General features: G+C 38.4%; 1 protein-coding gene across 2 annotated transcripts in view; it reads right to left on the bottom strand.

Annotated features, from left to right (window-relative positions):
- The window catches only part of RASA3 (RAS p21 protein activator 3), a 129,146-nt gene that overhangs the window by 83,815 nt on the left and 25,055 nt on the right, over nucleotides 1-20,276 (bottom strand). For both annotated transcript variants that reach the window (XM_056496386.1, XM_056496395.1), the window contains exon 2: nucleotides 8,624-8,741. In XM_056496386.1, coding sequence (XP_056352361.1) covers nucleotides 8,624-8,741 — 118 coding nt within the window. The remainder of the gene's footprint in view (nucleotides 1-8,623; nucleotides 8,742-20,276) is intronic.

The following is a 20,276-nucleotide window of genomic DNA, read 5'->3' as shown; positions in this document are numbered from 1 at the left end:
CGAGATCTTGAGCTCCTTGTAAATTCACAACCTCTCATCACTCAGGTAACATCCCTGAGGTGCACTGTTCTTAATTAATTAAAGCAAGCAGATTTCCAACAAGCATACTCACTCTGCACTGGGTAATTAGCCAGCAAAGCTGTAACTGTAAGAATACACATCAAGATAAATCCGATATGTTCCCAACCCAATCTTGTGTAGCTCTGCAGAAACAGTAACTTCTTTTTGAAGGAATCAAATGCAACCACACAAATACTTCCAGCTTCTAGTTAAATGTGTGCTTTTTCTCCATGTATCTCTTCAGAACAGTACTGGCTTTGTCTCCCACCAAGACCTGAAGAGCAAGAGGTCGCAGCAGTCAAATCCCATGATTTATTTCCCAAGCTAACTTATCTTGAGCGAGAACCCCAGGGCTCCAGAATGATTTTTCCAAAAGAACAGCTAAATCCCTCCCGCAGCGTCTCCTCTCTCCGAAAAGCCAGAATTCGTCTGGTGGGGATTCAGTGAGTACTTTTATTTTGACAGAGCAATTAATAAAAAGCAGCAACATCTGCCTACCCAGCCCTCAGGAGTCTGACAACATCCTCCAAAACAAATACTTGAACTAGCCCAGCCGAAAACTCAGAAATCTTTCAAGTGAGTTCAGATTCAACTTACAGGTTTTGAGTTGAACTTTGCTCACAGATGAATCAGCCCTACACTCAGGAAAAATTTTATTCATTCAAAGTGGAGGAGTAACAGTGAGGGCCTCCTCCCCAACCCTGGCAGCACAGACTGCACATGAATATGATTACAAGGAAAGGGCATGGCCAAGACCAGTGCTGTCATTATTTCAGTTTCTTCTGGACTTCAAACAAGTGATGGGACATAACTGCCTAGAGTAGGAACTTGCCAGGTCAGAAAGAGTGGATCTCCCCTGAAAACACAATTCATCTCCTTCCAAGCTGCACATAATTGCATTATCAAACCCAGCTTCTTCAGTAAGGACTACTAAGTTTAGAACAGCTCTGCTAAATTTGTTTTAGTTTTGCCATCACAGCAACAAGAAGAGTGTTAATGCAGGTACCAACTAGTCTTTAGTTATGAAACTGGGCTTGTTCTTAAGTCGCTGTCTCTTGTTTTCCTGATGGGGTTAGAAATGCAGAAAGATCTGTACCAATTTTTAAATTCTTGCTCCAAGCTTTTCAGGCAGACAAGAGCCTGATTAGCCTTCTATTCCACATACTCTCACTTCACACTCCTTTCTTGTTTCTTTTTCAGTACACATGCATCACCTTAATATGTCCTGAGAGGGAAGCCCAACCTCAGCAATCCTTTTTTCCTCAGGAAGCACAGGGCTCTCTTACTGCAAAGCCTCTACCACCAACACACACACTGATCAATCTCTCCTCAGGACACTTTCCCTAGTATGCTTCCAGAGCTCTCATCACAGAAGAGATACACACAAAAAGTAAAGTCAGACAGATGCATAAGCAGTGCAACAGATTTGAATCTTCAGGCACACCCACTCTCCCCTTGCCAACAACTTGCTTGTTCTGAATGCTTACGGCACAGGAGCAGGAATACCAAGAAAACAAAACTAAAAAAGATCCCTCTAGGTATTGTTTTACTTACTTACAGCTGTCCAGCCCTCCCCATTTCAAGATATCTATTTTTGAATGTCTTCTAATGCATGTTTTGGTAGTGGATATTTTCAGGAGGAGACAGGGAAGGAGAAGAGAAACAAAAATTACTGTGCAGGTCAAGTGGAATGAAAGCAAATAAGGAAGAGAATCCTTACTTCAAACAAAATAAACTCTCTAAAAAGGGTTCAAAAATTGTTCACATTTATATATTTTACTAAATCCCAGAAGCATACCTGCAACTTTATAGCATAGCTTCATATATATACTATATCACAAATAATATTAACAGAGAGGAAGAGATTTCATAAAACAAATGTTAAATGTAAAACACTTCTTTAGTTTCAGTCTGTTACAAAACCTCATGCTTGTTTCTCAATACTTAGGATTCGCTAGAGCAGTTTTGTTTTTGTGTTGGCACCAGTACTTCAGTGGATGAAGTGAAAGAGCTGCATGATGAATAATAATGAAACCCCTCAAACCAGAATTCTTTGTGTATGGATTTTTTTTTTAACCGCTTTTGTGATTAAAAGTAAGGACTATTAACATGCCACAGACAACTTCACATCCTCTGACTATTTTAAAAGGTTTAGAAATACTGAATTCATCCTGCTGCATGAACTGAACAGCAGAGTTCACATCACCATGTGAGCAGGAAGCAAAATCAGTCTGTACAAAGGAGCACACTTGTTTGTTTCTACTACTAAGCTTTTTCTACTACTTGGCTAATACTTTTAATGCTATGCTTTGCAGCATATGTAAAGGGAGTGGGGTAGAAGGGAGAAGGTTTATTCAAAGCAGATAGAGCAAACCAAATAAAATCTGAATGCAATTCAGTCTCCTACTAGACACAAAACTAGAAGACAACAGGCTAGGAAGACAAGCTCTGTAAAAGCCAGAGTTGGCATATGCCACAGTAGCTTTCCGACACAATTTATTAAAAATCACTGATATTATATTTGAAGCATAGATTTGGCAGAAGACATGCAATGGGAAAGTATATGGCACAGGAGGCAACATCTAAATCCAAATATATCACTTATGCCCACTGTTGAGAGTTCTGGCTGCAGTCTACCAGACACCCACTGAGACTAAGTGAATTTTTTCTCAGTCACTGTGCAGAGACACTCAGATGAACAGTGCTTTGTTACACCCATAACCAGCCCTACTGCACAGAGAAAAAAATAAAGCAGTGTGCATTTTCTCAATCCTGTGCTCAGAAGAGACAGACAGACACACGAGCTATAGTTATCAACCTCACTTGACAGTTGCTGGTTTGGCTCAATGAGGCTTACAAGGATTATGATAAATTGAAGCAGCAGCCGTTTGGCCCCTGGTCACCTCCCAAAATATTCTGTAAGACGACACACACAAACAGCACAAGTCACATTACAGCTGCATTTACTTTTTTTTTTTTAATCACTCAAAGCAGCCTACAACACCAGCAATTGGTACTTACATGGGTGGCTTTTCCTATAGATAAACGCTCTCATTCATAAACCCTGCCTTGGGTCTCAAGGTTCACTTCATTCTCCTTCTTCCATTAAATCTGGCTTCCCTTACTGGCACTCTTCCCAGCTATATTACTTCCCTGCATAGCCATGCAGTCCTTGCCTTCAATAATACCCCTGACCAGGCTGAAGTTGTGCCCCTACCAATCCTAAGCCTTTCCCTCAGAGGAATCTGAAGTTTATTGTCATTAGGAATTCAAGTCATGGTTGGGTGCTGTCACATGCAGAAGACAGCAGACCCTGGGAACACGCAGGAGTGAAGCTGCAGAACACACTACAACATCCACCTCGAGGTCTCTCTGCTTAAGGCCTCTGGGCTGGGAAAAGCTGCTATTTCAAGGAGGTGAGCTGGCAATGTAAGAATGTAGAAACAGCTAATGCAGCTAACTCAGATGCAACAGCTAATTTTGGCAAGGCTCCAACTAAGGGAAGCAACTTTGTGTTTAAAATTTGAGAAGTGGCCTGCATCCAAGATGTTATCAGAACACGAGAAGTTTAGCTATGCAGACAAACTCCAAACACACGGGGCAAAAGGATTTAAGCAAACCTAGAATTAGAAAGTAACATTAAATATGGCAGTAGAATAACTTAAAGAAAGTTCTGAGAGCTACTGGCTGAATTTGTTACCTGATCTAATCCTAAAATAAAGACACAGAAATCATTTATTAAAGAGAATATAGCCTTAATTACAATTTTACAGCACATTTCAATATACAGTTACAAGCACACTGCAGACTTGAAGTTCTCATTGTTATGTTCACCAGAAACTAGCAAAAAAAAAAATAAATAAATAAAAAAAAAGGAAGACTGGGGCTGGGAAAGTGGGGAAAGTGCCTATGGCTTCATTTGCTGTTTCATTCAGCACTTTGATCACTATGTTTAGCACGTGAAAAATTCCTCAGTGAAATAGTGGTGAACTAAATAATCACAGACTCAAGATGCTTGGCTCACCTCTCTAAAGCACACACTGTCAGACATTTGATTCTTAGCGTACGACAGATTTTCCCTTTATTCATATCCTTGAAACAAATTTAGAGATGTCACATTCCTTCCATTCTTCACCTATGATTTGAGAAGCTGCCTTGATTTCCTGTTGCAGCTGACACTGCCCTTTAAGTGAATGGGCACATTTGATGCAAACTGCAAAGGCAAAGTCAGTCTTAACACCAACAATCCAAGAAAGTTCATCCTCAGGAAATATCTGTAGCTAGGAAACACTCCTGGATGGTGGAGCCTGGAGTAGGGAAAGCTACTAATGGGAGAACATAAGTAGTTTATTGAGCAAAGGGAATTAATAGGCAAAATTCTTGTCAGGGTGTTTACTTCCAGCTCAGAACTAAAGAAAAATTGTAGATCTCTGCATTCAAAAAAACAGTCTTGCTCCTTAGGACATAAATACATGAGTCCCTTCACGTACATCTTTGCTAGGTTATATGGAACGGATCCAAATCTATTCAGTGTCTTTGTAGATGACAGTAATATAAATATTGAATGACAAATACAAAACAGAGAAGCATATTAAATCCTGGCTCTAACTGACCTCTCCCTCATATCTTATGACTTGCATGTGACCTTCTTAGAATTTAGTAAAAGCTTGTGCCAAGTTTACAACAACAGTGCTGCTTGAAGAGTTCAAGATTCTCTCCCTGAGAACCTGATTTGAGACCTCAGTCTGACCAATTCACACATTCACTGCTCTTCCCAAAGATTCCCAGAGAAGTGGGATGATTCTGAGCTACCCATTTAAACAGCATTTTCATGTAGCTCTGTGGTTTTGTAGGAAGGCCTGCCTCAATGGTAACCAACCCTAGACTTGTTTCAGCCAGACACTACTAAGTTTATCACAGCAACCCTCAAAATCTTCCAGCACAAGGCACCAGTGCCCACCATTCAGTTTAACAACAGCCAAGAGGCTGGATGGCAGGAATGATTTAAGTTCCATATTGTAATTTATGAGCCCCACCTGACTGCTGAACAGAGGAGGTAAGATTCACCATGCTGGCTCCTCTCAGTTTTTGAGACACAAATATAGATAAAGGGCATCAAGCTCATAGATACTCTCTTCAGAGCACGGGTAAGGGCACTTGACTGGACAACAGGATGTGCTGGTTCAATTCTTTTGAGTTCTGAATGATTCATGCATTGTTGATTTAAAAGGTTACTGCTCTCAGCTGTCTTCTCATGCCTCTGCCACAGTCTAATAAAAAAAGAAAATATGTTGCAGAAGATTAGGACAAAGCTCAGGGATGCAACTTCTTACACTGTCCCAGCATAAAAGAGGAGATGATGAGTCAGAGCCTGAAGGTTCTATAACAGATATTCCAAGCAAGCCAGAATTGGAGATTCATCCAAGTCCCTCTGAGAAGGAGAGATAACCGCTTCCTTTTTTCTAACTGCCAGTTCTATTTAAGCTTTACACCAGAAGAAAGCCTGCATGGAAAAATATACATTTATGCAATGCTTAGTAAAAGCCTAAAGAAGCTCAATTGAGAAAAAAAGTGTGTGGGGGGGAAGTAATTCCCAACTACACAAGACATTATATCAAATGACAAACCTTTCCATGCAGGTGAAGGAAAAAAAACATTCAGAAATGCTGCAAAAGATGGGCTTCTCCAGGATAAATCTGAACAAGACATCATTCCAGAATCAGTAGTGCTAGGGCTGCATATGAAAGACCTCATAATTCAGATTTTAACACAAAGCATCTTGTTTTCTGTAGACTACATAAAAATATTTTTTTAACTTATTGCTCAAGTAAGTTATTTGTACTTACTAGTAAAATTACAGCATTAGTAAAAATACAAGCAAATCTTATAACTTTATAGCAAGCCAGACATGAAGTGATAAGAAATAGAAAACAGGTATGAACAACAGATCAGAGCCAGTGCTCTCCCCTTCAGATTGTAGGGGAAAACTGTGTCAAGCTGTGTCATCCACTCCAATGCCAGCCACTCAGCATTTCAGGCAGGACTCAATTAATTTAGCCAAGCACTGGCTCAGCTTCACATCCCTGTTCCCAAACATTGTGTATCACTGCAATACCTCAGAAAAAGGGACCAACAAAACTCAAAATTAATTTCTCTGCTGCACAGAAATTACATGGCCCATAGGGCACCTAAGCCTCACCTGCCCAATAACTCACTCAGTGGGTTAAATCAATTTGTAAAAAAAAAAAAGCATTAAAGAATGGAACAGATGACTGGCTCCTCATCCCAGAATCCTACAAAAACAATAGAGAACTGTAGTAGGGTCTGCTATCATATGAAAACCATCTTCTGGAAGTCTATGTACACATTTCTTTTCAAAGATATAAACACAGTCATGAAAGATAAAAGCAGCTGTTTGAGTGTGCCTCAAGAAGTAAGAGCAATTCCTACCCACAGACTGGGAAGACATCCCAGGATTACCACTCATGTATTTGGGATTTTTCTCTGCTTTTCTTTTATGCCCCAGCAAAACAAAGACAGGGAAACACCTATATGGCTAAATGCAAAACTGAGTTGTTATCAATCTCTACAAGTGGATATTCAGAGACTGTAAAGCAGCAAGTTTTCCAAAAATAGTATTTGAAACCAGAAGCTCACACAGGGAGAAGGAGGCTCCCACTGAAGACAGGAATTCACTAGAAGAAGAATGACAAATGAAACCATCTTTAGTCAAGCCTTAGATCAAAGAAAATAGGTCCATAATGGGATTTTGAGAGGTCATCAGGTCCCACCACTGTTTTAAAGGTGGAAGATCCTTATTACTTAGTTGAGACTGATCATATAGAACCTATTGAAAGCCATCAGCAATAAATACAAAACTGAACAAAATCTACTCCAGTGCTTTAGAACCTTTAACAGATTTTTCTTCACAGTTAACCTCAACCTCCTTCCTCACTGCAATTTGAGTTCACTATTATTTGCAATATCTACACTGGACAGACAGACCAGTTCCCTCCCTCTCAAATTTTTCTTTTGGTGGGGGGATTGTTTGGGGTTTTTTGGTTTTAATTTTTTTATTTACATATTTATGTCTACGCTCATCCCTCTTCTCTAGGCTAAACAATTCCCATATTTTAACCTTTCCTCATGGGTTACATTTTCCAGACCTCTGATCATTGCTCAGTTCTCCCCTGAATTCACCACAATTAACAAAATGAACTTAGTCCCATCAGGAAAGTAGAAATCTTCCAGTTTTGCACAGTCCCAGTGTACCTCTGAAAGAAAATCTGAAGACCGATGGAACTTTTCCCACTGAAGAAATTATACTTGTTGCTTATTTTTATTACCAAGAGTTTATTTTTTCAATAGAAAAATATTTGGATTAATTCAAGGAAATGACATCAACTATTCTCACACATCCTCACTTCCCATCTTCCATTTTCCTGTGAAGCACTAATGATCATCCAGAAAAAAAAAAAATTAAAAATCCCAAAGCAACACAAAAAATGTATATGACCTACAAAATCACTTTTAAAGAAGCAACTGGTTCAGGGGTACTAGGTTCAGGGACATTACATGTCAGCTACAGGAGTGAGTAAGAAGGCATACAAACCAATTTTTGATTTTTGTTTGTATACAAAGAAAAGAGCATTTGCATCATCACTCAAAACCACCAAGGCTTAAAGATGATAAAAATTTATGTGAAAGAACAATTAAAGAGACTTACAGGAATAAATCCCACTTACATTCCTGAATGTGTCAGGTACTTCTGAGTGACTGGGAGTGAGGTCTAGAGATATTTCCTGAAGTACATTATTTGAAATAACAAGACAAATAACAAATTCCTAACATATTACTCAAATTGGGAAAAGGGTGAGAGTTCTCTTAAGATAAAAGTTATAAACTTGATTGTTCCTTGCTGCTTCTTTCCTCTCCACTAAAAAAAAAAAAAAAAGCTTTGCTTACCAGAATATGCATATATGCCCAGCCTATTTCCCTTTTTTTTTTTTTTTTGATGTCTAAGGATTTCCAGAAGAAAACATTTTAACTTTGCTAAATGCTTCTCATTTTCTTCCATCCTACATTTGACCTCTGCAATCTCATATGAATTGTCCAAGATAATCAGGCAGGCATCTTATGTTCAAACCTCTCCTTTCAGTTACAGCCTCATGACAGGAAAAAAAAAAATTAACTCCCTAGGGCAGCCAGACCAACACAAAATTCTGAGTCTAGAAAGATGCAAAATGGAGTTTAGTGCACTTTTTCTAAATTGAGATTTTAAAAGCTCAGGGAAGTATAAAACAAATATTGCAGAAAGAAAGGAGCACTGGTGGTACATTGTTTGGAAAAAATTAATATGGGTTGCCTTGGTGAAGGCATTTTCCTATAAACACAGACAGGTATCATGACATTACTGTTTTTACCACTAGTGTTTTTAAAACTGTAAGAAGCATCCTATTCATTCTCTCCTCTCCCCTCAAGAAAGTATCTTTGGAATATTAAACAAACCTAGTAAGCAGAGAATCAGAAGAGTTAACAGAACATTCATATATGTATGTGTTACCATAATGACTTCTCCACTATTTTGGTCCTGAAAACCTCCTCCTGGTCCAGGTTTACAGTACAGTAGCAATCCCTCATCTTGTTTGGCCCCGGATACGTAGGAAGATTTTTGGCTTCACCTAAAGACAAGAAAAAAAAAAAAAAAACAGAAAAATATGTATTAAAATGTTATCCGTGAATTAGTCACCTATCAACTAATGCAGAGTCAGCAACATGGCTAAAGCAAAGTATTATATTTTCCTACTCAGATGAGCAATCTCTATTAAACTTTGCAGCAGTCTCCTGCTTTCAGTGCAGCAGATCCTGACATTCACAAGGTTTAGAGCTCAGCTAAGAACTCAGCTGTCTGCTCTATCCAATTTATTCCCATGTATTTGGATGCAGACTATCTCCTTCCATACAATATTTAGGTTTTGATCAATGCTCCCCTAAGACATCAAGAACACCACACAACATAGCAAACAACCTTTTCAATACAGCCCACTGATTTTATCCTAAAGCCATTACCAGAACACAGCAAACTGTGCAGATCACAGCTCCACCATTCACCACGGATGTGGAGATGGAAAACAGTCACTTTAGTTACAGCCAAAAGCCTCAGATCACAAGCTGGACTTCAAAGCACTCTGATGGGATAATTAGCACTTGTGAAACTGCCTAAGGTCCTTACACAAAGGTACTAGGCAAGTCATGAATATTCTTCACAATAAACATTTGTTTCAAAACTACAGCAAGAAGTATGTATAATTAACAACAACAAAAAGGACAGGACTGAGGAACTCAGGCTAACCAAGAGATTACCAAACTCAAGCATATGAAACAAAAACAAAAACACAGGTTTCCCCCCTACATATCCATTAACAACCAAAGCTGAGCACTAAATTTCCTTGGCTGACTGATAAAAATCAAAACTCTCCAACAGGAAACTGGACAATGCCCCTCATAGTTTTGCTAAAGTACGTATCACTATGTGAATGAGTGATTTAATTCTGAAGAAAAAACTCTGACCTAAATGTAAGTCTGCAATACTCATGGTCTTGTTTACTGTCGCTCTTCCAGTAGCCGGGGATTATTAGCACATAGCATGGGTACTAGATCATCCTCTCCTGGTAAAAATATAAGGAATAAAACTAAAACTGCACAGACCAAGGGAACACAGGCTTGTTTGCCAGCACAGAAGGAAACTCTAAATGATGGCAACAAATATAACTTTTTACCCAAAGTCCGCAGCTCAGCTTAAGTGCACTTTCCTAGACACATTGTTTCCCAGTCTCCAGCTCCCAAATAGCTTTGTACTATTTAAGAGAATCGCCTTGCTTTTTTCAACACTAACTTCAGTAAAGACAGGTTTTTTCCTTTTGGCAGATATGTTCCACAGCAATCTGATGCATGTGCCTGAAAATACTGAAGATGCATAGCAAGGAAATGCTGAGACAACCTGAACCCTCAGCTATCAAGGAAAGACATAAAATGATACAGGACTCCATGTCCTCCTGCCTATGATCTCTTTCTGGCACACTGTCCACACAGTTTTGCTAACTGACTCATGGCATGCCCTTGGAAACATCACACGACCACGTTTCTCACAAATGGCTTGTATACAGGTGACTGTATGTGCATATGTTTTCCAAGGCTAACAGTGGAGCATATATAGAGGCTCTAAAAAGGGACGTGAAACTGTTGCTTCAGACAGTAATGCCTCACTCCAAAGTTCTTCTAAATAAGTTTGTACTTTCAGCTCAGCTGATATAACTTGATAACATTCTTCCCACTTCCTTCAGAGTTGAGAGACACTGCATTAAAAAAATGTTGTCTCCACTAAATTGAAGGTGTGACTGAACATCTGTTGCCGCACTCAATGTGGTGTTAAACTAAGCTGAAGTGTTAGCAATAATTTAACTGCAGCAGCTCCAGAAAAAAAATATACTGAGGATTATTTATTGATGGCTTGCTCATTCTGCACTAAACTCTATCTGGCCATACTAAATCTCCAAGTTTTATTCTTCCTAGTCTGAGTTCAAGCAAGTTACAAATCAAATGCACTTCTCTTACACAGAATGAGGCCTCCAAGTCTGTCTTCTCTCTCCAAGCAAATTCCTACTAATTTTTCTCCATTAAAGTCACATGAGACCAGCCTCTTTCCTGGATAACTGGGTACAGTTCCCCAATGAGACAGTGTCAACAGGAAGCGTTTCAATAGCAGACTGATAAGGAAGTCTTCCTCCAGGGCTGGCAGAACACTGTTCTCACGGTTCTTCCCAGAGAAAGACACAAAACTTTTCAAGCTCAAAATCAAACCAAAACATTAAAACAGCTTCTCATTTTCTCCACTCTTCCACTTCCTACTTCAAGATTAATGCATTACATGAAACAAAATCTCAATTTTCAATGTTGATTTTCTTTTATTTTTGATTGTGCACTATATTCACTTAAGCACTTAAAGGTAATAGCTATGTCAAGTACTCTGTAAGAACCACATTTTTGAAAACTCAGTTCTCTGCTTTTTTTAAAGTCTTACAATAGGAAAGCCCACTATATTGAAACCCAAATGCAGTGTGAAGAAAGACACCATTTAGCTCAACTAGAAAATGGCTATCATCACCATCACAATGTTAGAAAGTACACAGAAGGAAGATAGAGGGAGAAGACATTTTACAGTAATTTCTTTATTAAAAATGAAAAATACCGTGAAAAACCACTGAGACTAGAACAAGGGATTAATTGACCACCACACTATATTAATCATGTTACTGACTTGAGTAGCTTACAAAAAAAAAAAAATACTGTTTCTTCCCAACACCAGCAGCAGCCAATGGCTGTTTAGATTCCTCCAGCAATGAACAGTTGAGAAAGAAAAATTTATCAAGCTTTCAAGCATAGCTAAAGACTCAGCTCTCTAGCCAGACATTTTAAGTCAACAAGCGCTCTCTGTTAGAGCTTTGGTTGCTCTTTAGATTCCTCCAAGACAAAAAAGTTCACTCTGTGGCACCGCTTTGCCATCTACAATGAAGCTGAACAATCTGATCAGTATTCTTTTGGATTTGCTACCAGCAAAATGAAAAAAAGAAGGCCTTGAATATATGATACAGTCATGTGCCATTTCCATTTTCTCAAAAAAACACAGCTGATGAGATCATTTATTTCAGGAAAGAATTTAATCACTTAACCTATCTGTGTAGAAGAGGCATCTTCATCAACTGCATTTTCAAAAGCCAACTCCCTTTTTTTCTTCCCTCTTTATGTGTTGAAGTACCTGTACACTAGAGAACTTGGAGAGGGCTTGCAGATGAAAGGTCAACACACTCGCCTCCAAAACCTTCAGTTTTCTACTTCCACTAAGAAGAAATGGAATGTTTCTTAAGATGTCTAAGACCCTGACAATTTAGACTACACAAGTACTTTGTTTTGGAGCATAAGGCTTCCATTTGGAGCCACAGCAGCAGAATAATCTCTTCAAGTTTGCAATAGCTTTTTCCTCTATCCCTGCACTCCTAATGGACATGGGTCCTAATTTAACTGTGTGCCGAACTCAATTTAGCACTAAGTACTTAAACCTAGCAAAGCTGATTTTAGCTATGGAGAAGTTAATGTTAGGTATTTTGGACAAGTCTTAAAAAATAGACTGTTCAATTCTGAATATGTCACTGGCTTGCTAGCTTCTCCCATTCTCCTCATAGAATTACTACAGGGTTGCTACAGTTCAAAAATAGACTACCACGGCAGCACACATAGCTTAGCTTGAGCCAGGCACAGGGAATGCAACAGGATGGAAAAAGATGAAGGAAAAACTCAAAATTGTATTAATCTTCTTTGCTCTTTCCAATGTTGCATATTCCTGCCCTGCTAAAACACTGACAATAAAATGAAAGCAAGTAAAAAAAGCTCTTCTGCACATATGGCAAGGAAATAGACTGGAAACATAACTGGAAAGAACTAAAACAACTTTGAAAATGCTTCCAGGAATAAACAAGTATATACATACATTTCCTTAAGGTTTTGCCACTTGATTTTTTTGAAGCATCTAATATTTTTAATTGAATTCAGATGCCTGCCATTGTGTTATCTTTGCTTCTGACACATTTCCCCAGATACAACTTTCTGAAAAGGAAAGAATGCATGACAGCCAGGTATAACATCTACCTTTTGGAACAGATTTCCTGCTCTTGTGCTGCCAAATATTGGGTCACCAGCACACACAGATCTGCCAATCTGAATGCATTAAGGAAGACTTTGTAATGCATAAGCAGATTTCTCTTGCTGTTTTCCAGTAGCAAGATATTTAACCAAGATGGCATGAGAGAACCATTTCTCAAATTGCTTCAGAAAACAAACAAGCAAACAGAAACCTACCTCCAAAAATAAATCCAATAAAAGCAGCTGAGCTTTCAATGCCAGAGCATTTGACTTCAGGGAGCATGCTGAAAGACTTGAGTACAGAAACAAAACACCTAAAATCTGAAAAGGGCATCTTATCCAAACCCACAACAATCCACTTTGTTTCTGCTATGTTCAGGAAAATACTCTCCAAAGAAGCTTGCAGGGAAGCATTTCAAGAACAAAAACAGAGCAGCAATGTCTGTCAAGAATGAAAAGCTTCTTCTGTTCTCCTTTAAGCTCTCTATCTCAATAGAGATGCTGGAAATCTTGAAAAATTATCTCAAGCACTCCTTTCAAGTTTTCTTTGTTCTGAGAAAGCATTACTGCTTGAACATCCACAGATCAAGCAAAAACTGAAAAAGGAAAATGTATGTACACCCAGACCTCTGATTATCATAATTTATGCTTAAAAAGCTACTCATGCACAAAATTTAGCATGCATGTAAAATATCAAGATGACAGCAAGTTTCCAATTAATACTTAATTTTACTTAAAACAGAAACATAATAGCACTCAGTGTAGATCAAAACACACAGAAATACCTATGCATTGAACTGAACAGAAACAGTTGCATTTATGTTGAATGCTGAGAAAGCAGTTTATTTTCTTGCAAATGAAAGATCATATTTTTTGTAGATGAGATAGGGACTAGAGGAGGGATATGACTGTTATACCTCAGGAAGAGAAAACAATTTGGTTTAGTATTTAAATGGTCCCAGTTGAAACACTTCCATTCACATTAGAAAACAATTTTGTTACTGGACAGCTAATGTGATAATTATATTACATCAAAGTAGTGTTTGAAAGCAGAACAGATGGTTATATTTGTAAATTATTCCTATATGTAGACATACTGTGTGTATCTCTCAGAAAAGAAAGTTTGAATTAATTTTTGCCTTTCCAAATAGAAAATAGCAATGAAATAAAATAAAGTTTAAAAGGGAAGTTCCAAGAACCAGTTACCTAGCATGCAACTATGGAGCTATGCAAGTAGCTCAGTGCTATACATGCCACGTGTCAAAAATGTTCTTTTCCCTCCATGTATAATTCTCACAGACTGAAAAAAAGACAAACATACATAAATCAAATATCTAATAAATAAAATTGATATATTAAAAAATTTATTTCTTTTAAAACAGATGTGGCTGGAAATACTACTAGTCCAACAATCTCTTTGCCTCAGTCATTGGTATTTATGTATCCACATGGCTTTCCTCTCATGGAGAGGCAGATTGCATTAGATTTCTAAACCAGGTCACAAATAGCCATCTGGGAAGAGATTTTGATGATCTGGAAAATGAGATTTTTAGATGACCTGTTCTTAATCTAAAAAGCCCTTGCTTGCCAGCCTCTTTCCACGTGAAATGGTCATCACATTTTATCAGGGAAGGCACTTCCTCAACAAAACAATACTGAAGACCCAGGCATTAGCAGCAGCCCCTGAGCAGCTCAGTACCATGGCCACGAGACCACAGCACTGCTCCAGCAAGTGGCCATCCAGGACAGCACACTATGCTAATTACAACTTTTTAAACAACAGTATTGTGTGGAAACCCTCTCTGCTTCAGGGGAAGAGCACCAACCCCAAATCTTGGCTTGAAACTGAAGACCAGCACCTGCTGATACCCCTATCCACAGCCTAGTGACAGGAACATTTGGAATCTGTTAAAATCCCATCTGCACAATCCACTCCACCAGTACACCCAGTGCCATACTACTATACTACCTCCTTTCCCCTCACAGGATTAAACTCTTCTGTACTAGTTAGGAACCTTCATATAGATCCCTTTGTGATGTGGAGCCTGTTGTGGCACAGCAAACAGACCTTTCCATCCACTGTAAAAACTGCTAAGCCTAACCAGCCCAGCCTGCATGGTGAACAGACTCAGACCTATCACTCAAAATGGCAAGTAGCCAAATTCCCTTTTTCCTATACATGTGTGAGCAGACATTCCAGTGCTCCTTTTGCAGCCCTGAAAGTCCAATAAATTGTCCACATATCTTGCTTTATTTTTCTGAGTGTAACAGAAGCAGCTGAGGATATTTTCGCTGGAGAGCAATGAGAAGCTGCAGGCTGACAGTCTTACTTTTCTTGTAAGAAGAATGAACAGAGAGAAGGCTCAAAAGATCTTGTCATGATCTTAAGTACTTAAGTGCTTACAGCACAAGGGCTGTTAATCAAATCCCAGGGCTGAGAGGAAAGATGCCTATAAAGCAAGTTTCATGAGACCTGTTTGCAAAATTAAGATTTTAGTTTGTACAAGAGGAGAAGCATAATTCTCCTCAACTCTTTAATAACTGGTTGCATACTACTTGCCAATATTGTGGTCAACAGCAGGCATCAGATTTCTCTAAAGATCCCCTTAGAATAGTAACTTAATCCCACAAAATAAAAAAATACAGTCCAGCTGCTTTTTAGCAACACTGAAGCTATTCTGTGTAAAAGGACACTTTGAAGGTATTCTACTATTTTAAAGTAGAATACTGACAGGAAAAAGGTATTCTCAAGGAGTTTTCATTTAAATTTGGTTTTCTTGTGGCATTCTGGTGTTAGCATATAAATTCCTTTGATGAGATTTTTTTTTTCATATTTCTGCAGAAAAACTGATGAATTAGCTAGACTCTTTATTTGTGTTGATACAAAGTTAGACTTGGTTCCACATATATTATTTTTCAATCCAGCTTGTGTTTTGAAGATGGTACTTTGCATCAAGACACCTCATGCAACTTCTCAGCTGCATTTGATAGAGACTTGTGAGGTTTTTCTTACAGTTTCAGAACTGCAGGGACATTTGGCTGCCCTACAGGTTGTTCTGAAACCTCTGAATTGTGACCTTTGTTTAGATTGTGGCTTGTGCAGCTCTTTGTCGGTGTTTTGTTTTTGCTCTGAAGTGGGGCAATTGTGAGGGGGAGTTGCTTGGTCTGGTGGTAGTTGTTTTTTAAAAAAGAAAATCAGCTTCCTAAAGTTATAACAGACCTTCTCTCAGCAAAGTTTAAGTCACTGAACATCTGTTGTGGGAGGCCATGAGGGAGAGATTCAGGCTGCAGGAGGGGCAGAGTAGCTGAGAGGAAGTAACTTTAAACAGGCTATTCCATCATGGAGCTGCACTGAGCAAACAGCAAGCAATTTCAGCTATTTTTGGAAAAACAGTATGACACAGGAAATACAAGTATATGATTTACAACATCAAACAACAAAATCCAACAAGTATTCCCTTTTGAGAGCCTCTGTACTTTAGTACAATTTAAGATTGTTGCTCTGTAGCAAGGAACCAAGTCATTGCTAAGGAACGAAAGCACCGTTCTCAAAAACATCAGGGTAAGCAAAAAGAAATGTCTGTGGAAATAAGTCTTTTTACTTTCATTTGTATTATTTACAGACAAAACCAAAAGTCACGTCACAAAAAATAAGAAAAAGGACGATTTTTATCTATGTACATCTCATTATTTGTAATTGTAGATCAAAAAGCAACAGTTGTGTGGAAAAAAACAATCAAACAGAAGCAATGAAAAAGGAGTGATCCCTTCTCTTCCAGGACACTAACCACTTCTATCCCAACAAGCAACACCCTAACTTTTTAGAGTAACATGAAAAGTACAAATCTACCAAAGGTTGTGTTTTGCTCAGATTAAAAACTACTAACCAAAAGCAACAACTGCTGAAAGGCCAAAGCTTTACTGGTACTGTTAAGAAACTGTCACTGTTTCCTCTAATGATTCCGCTGTCCACAATGGCTCTTGCTTTAGAATCACATCTACACCAAACAGAATCCTACAGGATCAAGTTTAGATCAGGTTCAGTTTGGTCCTCTGGCTCCACAGTGTTCAAACCAAAATAAAATCTGGCTGTTGAGAAACTCAGTGATTTTGAGCAATCTTGAAAACCATCTAAGATTTAGGAATTAATTAAGAAAAGAGTGTCTCCCTCTACATTCAAAACATTCTTCCTATTGCAAAATTAATCATCATAAGGGAAAGAATAAGGTTTCTATATCTCCTCAACTTTAGTCTTTCTTCAAAAACAGTGAAAATAGGTACTTTCCTACAATGACATCAAATTCCTTTTTCCCATTTAAATATTCCTCGTGTTTCTTCACACGCAACAAGCGACCTCTGCACCAAGGAACAAGATAAAAGGAAACCCTTTAAGAGAAGTGTGATCATAACCAGTTCTCAGTCTACATGTTTATCAGTGGGTTTTGAATGAAAAGGGGAAATCCTACCTTTCTAGCTGTAGTGTTAGGTGGCTGAAAAATACTATGTTACAAACTCAGCTCTCAGATTAGAACACTATCAAACACATCCACAGTATTTATTTTACCTCAGTTACTGTGTCTTTATTTAAATAACACCTTTTCCAGTAGAATGAAACAAAAATCCCACTTGGACATTACTAAGGTTGGTGCCTTATATGATTATAGGTGACTTTAAAAATGTTGAATAGCCTGTATTGCACAGATGCATGACAACAGTACACAAGAATTTACGTAAATTATGTAATTTCTTGTTGCTGGCTTGCAGTTCTGTTAATGAAGCAAAACCAACAGCATCTCCCCTCCAACATTTTAAGGTGCCTAAAAGCATTTGAGCTTGACTATCAAAGCAATCACTTGCCAGCTTGCACTGCTGTGCAGCTAAACTCTTAAGTCCGCAGATGCAAGTATACACTGCAACTGATCTACAAACCCATTGTTTTCTTCACAGAAAGTAAGAGGACGACATGCCTCTACTCTGAAGCCAGACTGCCTTAACTACAGTCACCACACAGTTTGGCCCAAGAATTTCTAGAAGTGGCTACTTTCAGAACATCCATACATTGACTGAACTGGACCATCATCATCCAAGATCCTAAACATTCCATTTACCATGTCAGCAGGTTTACTAAACAAGTATCTGTATTTTTCAGAAATCTCATCAGCACAGGATTCCTGGCTCCTTGCTGAAATAAAATTTTTACTTAGAAAATACAGATGAAGATAAACTGACCTGAGTATAGGGAAGAAATGACAATTGTAGCTACCACTGCCTTAAGCCTTGGAAAGTTTTCAAATTGCAAGCTAAGAGTGCATGAGATTATTTTTAAAACAAGCTGTAAAGATCTACCCACAAATCTAATAAAGGAACTTGACTGACTAGCACTGAGCAAAATGAACTCTAAAAAAACAAACAAACATTCCCCCATCCAATTTCCCAGTGTCCCAGGTGGTGGCTGGGGGAAGAATCTTTTAAGTAAATGAAGTTTGCATGCACAAATACCTAAGCATTTACTTGTTCTTGCTTGTTCATCTGCAGCCACAGGATCAGGTCCCCATCCCACAGTACATAAGACCCAACAAACTCATCTCTGCATCAAGTAACTGCCAAAATACACAGTTATGTTGTCTTCCAGGGGAACCTAATGCAGGAGGATTAAACAAACTTCAAAGTAACATAGGTCTGTTCTACTTCAGTAGATATTTTCACAGAAATAAGAGCAAGACTCAAAATTAAATTTCGGTTGTAGTTAATCACCTAGGGACTGAGTATTTTTCAAATCTGGCAATGGTTTTCGGAAGCTGGGTATCCCCTATGAGCTGCTCATCCACACCCACAAAATTCATCCAAAGCTGAATTTTAGTATCTCTCTTTAGTCACCAAATGCATCTGCCTCACACAGAACGATACGAAAACTAACATTGTGACCTAGTATTTGTAACGACTGTGGGTGTATGATACCCGTGAGAATCAGCTGACAATTGAAGAAAGAACAAGACCACCACAAAATCCTTCACAAAAACCCCCAAACCATCACTATTTGGACTTTCTATACAGAATCTCATTTTCTCCCACACTCATCTGCACCTCCGCCTACTTCATGAGCATTTTCCTGTCAAAACACTGTTAACAACTTACAACACGAAAAATGCAGCTGTTCATAAGAACCAGAATCAAAGTTTCATGTGGATCATTAATTTATCTTTCCCTCTAACCAGGTTTTCATCTATAAACTATGACAGAGCTTATAACCATTTATTTCAGCAACTTCTAACCCTTTACCATATCATAACCCTAATTTGCTCTCAAGGCACAAAACAGACATTGGTCCTGGGGATATTCATAAGATGCAATACTTTGCACAGTTTAGGTGCCTGCATTAACATCTACTGTTGACAGACTCCTGTGTAAGAGGATTTGGGCCTAAACATAACACATTTTCTGAATCATAATTTGTTGTCCATTGACTAGATATGGAGCATAGCCAGCTAGCAACCATACTTTATATATTTCCCCCTCTCTCTTCCTACTTCTGATCTGGCCACCACACATTTTTCTGCATTAGTTTGTCTTTCAAACTGCTACAATGAACCATCACCCCTAAAATCTTCCAATACCAAGATAAAGAACTTCAAGAGCCTTCATAACAGCATATCACATAGTAGGGACTGGGAACTGCTACTGTCCCAAAGTTGTTTGAAACTTCCACTAAATCTTAGCTCCATCAAACACTTCCAGGTACAGACAACTCAGCAAGAAGAATTTCTGCTCCAAATACTAAAGTCTGATTCAGGTACCACAACAGTAAGCCATCTATGTTAACAATTTTTTAAATTATTTTGTTATATTGTTACTGCTTTAAAAAATCTATTGGTTTCACAAAGTTCAAGCTACTATTACATTTGCAATGTAGTTTCTGTTCTTAAAAGTATAATGAGGGAAGCCAAGTTTAACCAAGATGTATTTCTGCACACTGAGTTACTTAAAATTCACCTTCCTTATAGACAATTCTTTGCTAGTTACTATGAGGCCCGAATTTAATACACTAATTTCAGTGGGGCTCAAATAACATGTCAGTTACCAAGACTATAATGCATTCTTCAATATAATGATGCTGCTGAACCCAAACAGCAAGCAGTGGGGGAGCATGTAACGGGTAAGCAGGCAACAACCTGTGGTGAGATTTATTTTTTAAACAAGATTTCAAACAGTGACTAATCTGATTGCCCAGAGAAGGGGAACATCACATGAATCCTGGCCTGAGGAACAAACCTAATGAAGAAAGCATGACTCATGGTGCAGGCAATGTGATGAGAACCAAATGCTTGATCATCCAACTTCAGTAACTATGGGAAAACACATTTACTTCTTCACTCCTTAGCACAGAGTATAGATAACACAGGCACAACACTACAGAAAAACAAGCAGGAAGTTGAATACAGTCATTTATTTACAAGCAATGATCTAAACTACAAACTTCAGAAGTTTGTGTAGCTCTGTGCTCCAAGAACACATCACTTGAT

This window comes from Oenanthe melanoleuca, chromosome 1, assembly GCF_029582105.1.
Source record: "Oenanthe melanoleuca isolate GR-GAL-2019-014 chromosome 1, OMel1.0, whole genome shotgun sequence".
Taxonomy (NCBI): domain Eukaryota; kingdom Metazoa; phylum Chordata; class Aves; order Passeriformes; family Muscicapidae; genus Oenanthe; species Oenanthe melanoleuca.
This window is presented reverse-complemented; position numbering and strand designations above follow the sequence as displayed.